The sequence below is a fragment of the Conger conger genome, chromosome 12 (assembly GCF_963514075.1).
Source record: "Conger conger chromosome 12, fConCon1.1, whole genome shotgun sequence".
Lineage (NCBI taxonomy): Eukaryota > Metazoa > Chordata > Actinopteri > Anguilliformes > Congridae > Conger > Conger conger.
This window is the reverse complement of record NC_083771.1, coordinates 19,328,215-19,336,474: the sequence shown is the minus strand read 5'-3', so window position 1 is coordinate 19,336,474 and position 8,260 is coordinate 19,328,215. Positions and strand designations below refer to the sequence as shown.

At 45.1% G+C, this 8,260-nt stretch overlaps 1 protein-coding gene across 2 annotated transcripts in view; it reads right to left on the bottom strand.

Moving 5' to 3' along the window:
• Nucleotides 1-374: 374 nt before the first annotated feature.
• dnai1.2 (dynein, axonemal, intermediate chain 1, paralog 2) overlaps nt 375-8,260 on the bottom strand; it is a 46,648-nt gene continuing 38,762 nt past the window's right edge. For both annotated transcript variants that reach the window (XM_061263047.1, XM_061263046.1), the window contains exon 20: nt 375-684. In XM_061263047.1, coding sequence (XP_061119031.1) covers nt 586-684 — 99 coding nt within the window. In that variant the 3' untranslated portion in view covers nt 375-585. The remainder of the gene's footprint in view (nt 685-8,260) is intronic.

Here is an 8,260-nt window from a genome sequence, read left to right as displayed (position 1 = left end):
ATAAAGATGGATTCTAGGTTGTTGGGTCTGTTTCCGTAGATTGCAGAAATCCACAGCTGTTCTGTGTTATGACACACTGCTCATTTTTGAAGGCCCGTATCCTCCCAAAATCTCTGATGTAGCACCACAATATATTAGGAGCGTGTGGAGTTTCTGGGCAGGAATTACAATTTATCAAGGCGACAGCGTACAACTAGCATACTGAACCTCTATGTGCTCCTCACGTCACACACATGCACATGCATACATGAATACACAAGCAACACACCAAACAAACAACAAACCTGTGCATAAATGATCACATCACGCACACACACACAACATTTTGAACTACCACCCAAACCGAATGTGAAGCAGAATAAATATTTCCCAAAAACTTTTGAAATCTTATTTTAATATATACAACCAAACTACATTATACACACCCTTTTTATTCGTTTTGTATTTGACAAATAAAAATAATCTCCTGGACAAGAGAAGCTCTTCTTATTGCTGCATTTATAGCAATGTGCTTCCTGTGTAAGGTGTGTGTGTGTGTGTGTGTGTGTGTGTGTGTGTGTGTGTGTGTGAGTGTGGGCTCCAGCTCTAGGAGCCATTTCCAGGCTCCCTCAGCAAGCTCAGCAACTTCTCCATCTTGGCGATCTCCACCTCCGGGCCTTTGGGCACCTCCTGCCCCTTCTTCTCCTGTGGAGGAGAAACAGAGCATAGCACATTATGGGCATGGAGCAAAGAGTGCTCACACTCACACACACACACACACACACACACACACACACACATACAACATTCATTATCCTAACCTGCTTATCCTGAACAGGGTCACAAGGGGGCTGGAGCCTATCCCAGCATACACTGGGCGAAAGGCAGGAATACACCCTGGACAGGTCGCCAGTTCATTGCAGGGCACACACACCATTCACTCACACACTCATACCCACGGGCAATTTAGACTCTCCAATCAGCCTAACCTGCATGTCTTTGGACTGTGGGAGTACCCAGAGGAAACCCACGCAGACACAGGGAGAACATGCAAATCCCCAACGGGGATTCGAACCCAGGACCTCCTTGCAGTGAGACGGCAGTGCTACCCACTGCACCATCCGTGCCACCAAATACACAACAAATACATTTTATTTGATTAGCGTACATTTACAACCTCCCAAAGTTTGCCAAGTTGAAATTAAGACTGTGCATCAAAAAGTCCTTTAACAAATTCAAACCAAATTCAATTTATTTGATTTTAGCATTTTGACAAAGTTAACAGTTGGGGAAAATGTGAAATAACTGGTCTAAAAGGAACCAATGAAATGAAATTGTATATCAATTTCCCATATTGAATCAGCAAGAAAAGAACACCCATTCAGTGATAAGCTGAGGCTTGCCCAAATAAAAAAATACTACTTTTCTGAACAAAAACCTGTTTGGCAACACCAGCTGTTTGGTGTCTGATACAGCACTGTGGCACTTCAGGGAAAATTCCCTCCCTAATCCATCCCAAATGTAAACTCATACACATGTAGGTACATGCATATTATTATAGGGCTTAGGGCTCAATGCATGAATATCAGATAATTGCCTGTTTCATTCAGTTTGTTCCTGTATTAGCTTATTTGCAATGACATACAGTAAAATCTAAAGCCCCGTCATCAAAGGCACAGCTACAACATTCTACATTCTTTTTCTATGATCTTTTGAGTCAGTTCAAGCAATCTAGTCAAAACAAATATTTTGAACTTGACTCAAACATGCCTGGTACAAAGTTCCGTTAAGATATCATCCTGGACTGCGGGGTCTAGACGTTCAGGTGAGCACCCAAAAGCAAAGAAAGAAAATGCTTGTGTGTGCACATCCAACCCAAGTGAGGTAAAGCGGCTGGACAAACTAAGTGAATTTAAAAATAAAAATGTCTGCACACTGCATTTTTAGCTGCCACAGATATGAATATTTTAAAAAAGCATTAATATATAAGTTTGAAAGCAGGTTAAAAGTTTATTTAAATAGAGAAAAAGAGAAAAGAGAGTCCCTTGCAGAGAATTTGGCAAAATAGAATAGAGCACAGGCCCCAAATCCCTTTCCCCTCATTCTAAAATTCATGGCTGGGACCCTGTGGGGTTTTGTTGTAGAAGATTTAAGGGATCGGCCATTACGCATTCTGGGCCAGGTATTGTCATATAACGTGATCCCCTGCTGACTCACAAAGACTGTTACCTACTGTTCTCTCTGCCTCCCACAAGGTATCATCAGAGACCAGCTCCTGCATCCCTGTATTACAATACAGAACGCCCATTGCCACAGTGCTGCACTTGCTCCTTTAAGACTGCTTATAACAGACAAGCTCCTTAATGAATTCTTATAACACACACTGCCACAGTACTGCACTTGCTCCTTTAAGACTGCTTATAACACACAAGCTCCTTTATGAATGCTTATAACACACACTGCCACAGTACTGCATTTGCTCCTTTATGAATGCTTATAACACACAAGCTCCTTTATGAATGCTTATAACACATACTGCCACAGAACAGCACTTGCTCCTTTATGAATGCTTATAATACACAAGCTCTTTTAAGACTGCTTATAACACACATGCTCCTTTATGAAAGATTATAACACAGAGAAGTTAAGAGTCAGAAGCTGAGTATCTGGTGTGTGTAGAGAATCTGTGGTACCCATCAGCCGCACATCTGGGACTGCGTCATTCCTGACGCCTGGAACGATAATGGCGTTCCGGATTATTCCAGGCCAGCATCGCAGGGCCCGTGCCAGCTAAGCTTATTATTCCCACCTGGAGCTGGTCCGTTTGCTTCTCTGCAGTTTTGGGGGGGGGGGGGGGGGGGGTAATTATATAAAGCGTGTGCTGATGCGAGGCGCTGACGCGATTGCTTTCTGCTGATGTTGTTTACCTCCAGTAAATGTAATGCTGCTCGTTTGCATAGTGATTGATGAGGCCGTTTCTGACCCGATTGCGGAATCCTGCCAACAATCTGTTCTCAGAGGTCTCAAGACAATGACATTTGATGGGTTGTGTAAGACGATCAGGCTCGATGGGACACCAACAGATTGTTTTGAAACAAAGTCGCTGACTACAAATTATGAGCATTCGTTGAAAAAAAAAAAATGAACGCTCCTACGTTTGGAACGGCTGGTCGTGTTCGTAAACCTGTCTCTCTGTTGCGACATCATCACCCAGCGAGAACGCGGGCGCGAGTGCTGAAGCCACTGCTTATTTTCGATGAGCGCGCATCCTGCAGGCCAACTGCAGAGGCCCGATCGATTACAGGAGTCACCCTGGAGAGGGGAAACAAGGCCAACCCCTTTCAGGGATGGTGTGGCCAATCATGCGTGGCCCTGAGCCACGTGACGGCCAATCAGAGTGGGGGCATGGCCAGGATTCATTACCAGACCACCCGGTGTGTCGCCCCGCAAAACATGCATACATCCCACAACACTGAGCAATCCCACAGCCCGCAGAACACGCATATCCCACAACACTGAGCAATCCCACAGCCTGCAGAACACACATATCCCACAACACTGAGCAATCCCACAGCCTGCAGAACACGCATATCCCACAACACTGAGCAATCCCACAGCCTGCAGAACACGCATATCCCACAACACTGAGCAATCCCACAGCCTGCAGAACACGCATATCCCACAACACTGAGCAATCCCACAGCCTGCAGAACACACATATCCCACAACACTGAGCAATCCCACAGCCTGCAGAACACGCATATCCCACAACACTGAGCAATCCCACAGCCTGCAGAACACGCATATCCCACAACCCTGAACCATCCTAGCATGGCCTTCAATTCTTACAAACCTTGTTATTTTTAAGAAATAAGACATTCAATTATCCTGGGTTCACTTCTAAGGCCTGCAGACTTCAGAACAGAAATGTAAAAAGATATTCCAAACTCCTGCTGAATGAAAAAAACCGAACGACATGTTAGATGCCTGCAGAGGAGCTGAACCAGCTGATTGAGCCCAAACGAGGAGACGGCCTATGCAAATGAGCGCTCTCGACACGCACGGAGCTCACCCATTTCTCTGCCATCATCTGTAAACGCTTTGGCATTTGCAAATTCTTCACGTAGCAGCAGTGCAGGAATAAAAGCACCGTCATGCAGCTTCAAAAGCTCCGGAACGCATCTAAGCTATTTATAGCCCCAGCCTTCAGCCGAACCTGAAGACGGATCAAAGCGAGAGCCGGCGCACTGGAAAAGTCATTTCCGTCTGACGGAGACACTCCAGCCGGGAGAGGAGACCTCCTTACGACAGGCTGGCAACCGCGAGTTTCGTGGTTCCGGCACCCAAGGTGACACCCCGCGGTGCATGATGCATAGCCAGCAGGTGCAGGGGGAGATGCTATGGTAATCCGTGGCGCAAATATCATGATCTCACAATCCAGGGCTGAGAACGGCTGGTTTTCCACCGACCCTTTACCTAGGAGTCACGTGTGAGGACAGTCTGACCAATCAAAAACAGTGATTGCTCAGTTAATTGCCCAGGAGAAAAGAAAACCAAGGCTGGATTTGGATTTGAGGGCCAGATTCAATGATCCTTGATCCTTTGATCATACATTGTAAAATTCTGAACTGACCCCAGTTCAATAGGCTGTCCATATCCTGACCTGATCCTATACTAATTTAGACCTGATTTCAGATCAGCAGACCCGTTGTGTGAGTGAAAAAAGGGAAGCCACACAGATATGACTTACAGTACAGCAAACGGGGGCCATTTTGTTTCAGAGAGATCATTTTCCCATTAAACAGTGGGATGTTATTGGCACATACTGCCTCCTTGTCGGTCAAAGACAGCTTTAATGCTGAAAATGCGAAATGTTCCCATTTGAGTAAAATGAGGCTCGCTGATAGTCTCTAAAAATGGCATTAGTGCATTCGCGGTTGCTTTAATTTATTGCCATCATTTTTTCCAAGGCTCAGCATCAGAATATTTCAGGTAATTTGATAACGCTGGGCATCGCATATTCATATCTTCTTAATTGCTGGAAAGTTACGGAGAAAATCTTAAACGCACGATCCTGGAACATTATGAAAACTGAAGAAAATGGCATCTTCAGCACGAGGGCGAGACTTCAAAGCTCGGCAGTCGTTCCGAAATCATTTCTCAGCGCTATGGCTTCAAAGAAAATGTAAAACTAATGACACATCTACTTTGTACACTGGCAATTATAGCCATCGAGAGACCTCCATAAAACTGACATTACAGCATATCTGAAAACAGAAAATGAACCAAAGGGTGATTTACTCAATAATAACATGCCATAAAGTAACAGCGAGAGGCAGAAATTTAACACATTTTAGGACCACTGCTCTGCCATGAATCCATTAGTTAGGCCTGTGGGCCCCAGCGTAGATGGGTGTCTTTTCAAAGAAGATGGAGAAAAATCCTATTTCTCTGTGCCAGTGCTAACATGGGCCCAAGACCTGCATAAAGTCAGCACGCCCTCGAGCCTGAAAGTGTCCATGTTTTCAGGGGCGATATTGGCTCAGGCGGTAAGAGCAGTCGTCTGGCAGTCAGAGGGTTGCAAGTTCGAACCCACCCTGGGTGTGTCGAAGTGACCCTGAGCAAGACACCTAACCTCTAAATGCTGGCAGCCAGTCACTGTTGGTATGTGAGTATGTGAGTATGTGAGTATGTGAGTGTGTGAGTGAATGAGAAGCATCAATTGTACAGCACTTTGGATAAAGGCACTATATAAATGCCAGCAATTTACCATTTATCGAGGTCCTCTAGCTGCTGTGGCCCAAAGGGACAGTGTACTGCCACCAGAAACTGTACTACACCAGAGAGATGATTACCCCTGGTGTAAAATCAAGACGGTCATAGGGAAATTACCAGCTGTTTCAAAACATAGCTTGAGCTCATCAAACCATGTTGAGTAAGGAGTTGATCTGAACTGGTCAACCAGTTACCAGCTGTTTCAAAACCGTGAGCTGTTTTTCTCAGCAGGGATTACTAATATGATTTTTTTTTTTACTTTGAATGGCGGATTATATGCAAGCAGCGATGACACACCACCCCGCTGTGAGTCATTTCAAAAACCCGATTCGAAAGATGAACTATTGACAACAGTTATTTTGTTTACGCTGTTACAAGCATGTCTTCGATAGCTCATTTCTCCCCACGGACTTCGAGGAGACACCTGTCAGGTAGGTTTAAACCCATATCAGATTGTGAACACACACAAGTGCAGCGCAGAGAGTATTTCCCTGGGGGCCGGATTACAGACGCTGATCTAATGCACCGGGTCAGTATCGACAGGTGCCAGCGCTGTTCATCGATCTCTAATGTACAGAAAGGGCCTGTTTCCTGCTTTACTGCTGTCTTTAACCACTGACTGAGAGGGCGCCATTTTGAGTCTCCATCCTCATCCCCACTCAGACCCCATATCCCCGGGGCAACAACGTCATACGTTCGGACGTGTAGGTCACACAGTCATTACTTAAAGCCGTTAAACCGTTGATATTTTAAATCAAAGGCAGGCCTTTGTTCAGTTCAGTCCGGTTTTGTTTTGTTTTTAACTAAAGAGAGCCCTTGAGATTCCCGAGCGCAACGCCATTTGAGTTGGGGCTCATTTCGAGTGTGGGCGAACGCTGGGCGTCCCCTGGGCACGGCGGTTAACATCTGACCTGAGCGAGCGTCTGCCGGTGATCAAACGGCCATTTTAAACGCTTTCTCCTGGAGGGGCTACATCAGGGTGACCAGATCCTCTCTTTCCCAGACATTTCTTCTTTTTACACTAAAAATATCCGTCCATGCGGGATTTCTATTTCTAAAAGAGTCTGGTTAAGTTTCGATCGATCGGGCTTTCAGCTTTCTATCCCTTTATATTTGTCTCATCTGTCCAAAGAATCTGTATTTTTTGGTGAATTGTAATCTGGCCTTGCTGCTGATGATGGCGGGACTTTTTCACCCCCGCCCTCAGGTCACCGCCGGTGACGTCACGGACTGTTGTTTTAGGGTTTTTCTCCACAGCTCTCAGGACTCGTCCGTCAAGGTAGACTTCCTCGGCCGAGCCGTACGGCGTCGCAGTGAAAATATTTTTCCCTGCAACGTGTCTCCGGAGGTTAAGCCGCCGTATATAACTCGGCTCCCCTCCTCTGTGTGCTGTTTTATCTGGGCTCTAAGAGCTGCTTCGCGGCAGTGCCAGCATTAAATATAGCTGCAATCCCAGCCAGGGTGCAGAGCAACGCTGAGCGCGGAGCGAGCATGAAACATTCATGAGACGCAAGGCCGCGGCCGCCCTGCTGAGTTCAGCTGTCTTCATGAAGGTGATCAAGTGGAGGAGGTTTGACCCACATCTCCGCCATTAAAGAGGTGCGCCTAAACAATCGCCGTTACATAAGAAAAGCAGGGGAAGCTCTGCTACATACAAATATGATTGAGTAATAATGTATGTATGTATGTATAACTGTATATGCTGCATGTCAACATGTGTGAGAGAGAGTTAATTGTGGTCAGATTCAGCACGTGGAAGTCTTTGCCCAAATAGTTGTTTGTCCATTTGTCCATTTGTACAATTGCAAATCAAACACAAAAGAAAACTACAAGTCTCCTATATGATTAATAGGTTCCAGCATAATGTATACGCAACATTTCCCCTTATAGATTTCCTGTATGCTTTCAAAGATTAAAGTGTACATAACATGAATAACACAAGTCATGACATGAACCACAGAAGACTTTTATGTACAATCCAATACAAAATAATGCTAATATTTGAACCACAAGAATCTTACATGATTTTTATAGGTTTTTTCCATATTGGTTGAAAGGTGTATTTTCAGTAAATAAATGAAATTATCAGACAGCTGTAGTATTTGTAGTATTATACTGGATTAAATATGCTGCCGTGTATAGATGATATAACACCTTCAAAGATGCATAAATAACCCCGTCACATTCCTTTAGCCTATTTCAGCGATGATGAATATTTTGGATGAATATTTGAATGTGGTGAATGGGAGGGCAAGAGTGTCAGACTGACAGAGAGCACTAAATCAAATGCATTTCCAGCACAGCATGAGTAAGAAAGCAAATTAGGCTGCTGATGAGCACTGAGCTCATTTAAACTTTTAATAACCCTCCCCAGGACGTGCATTCATGTGGTAATCGGGAGCGAAGATCGGCAGAACGCTCGGTCAAACAGAAGCTTTCTCCAGTTCAGCGGCCGGAGCGCGTGCTTCAGTGGCCTGGCTCAGGACCATTACTAACTCTTGTGTTG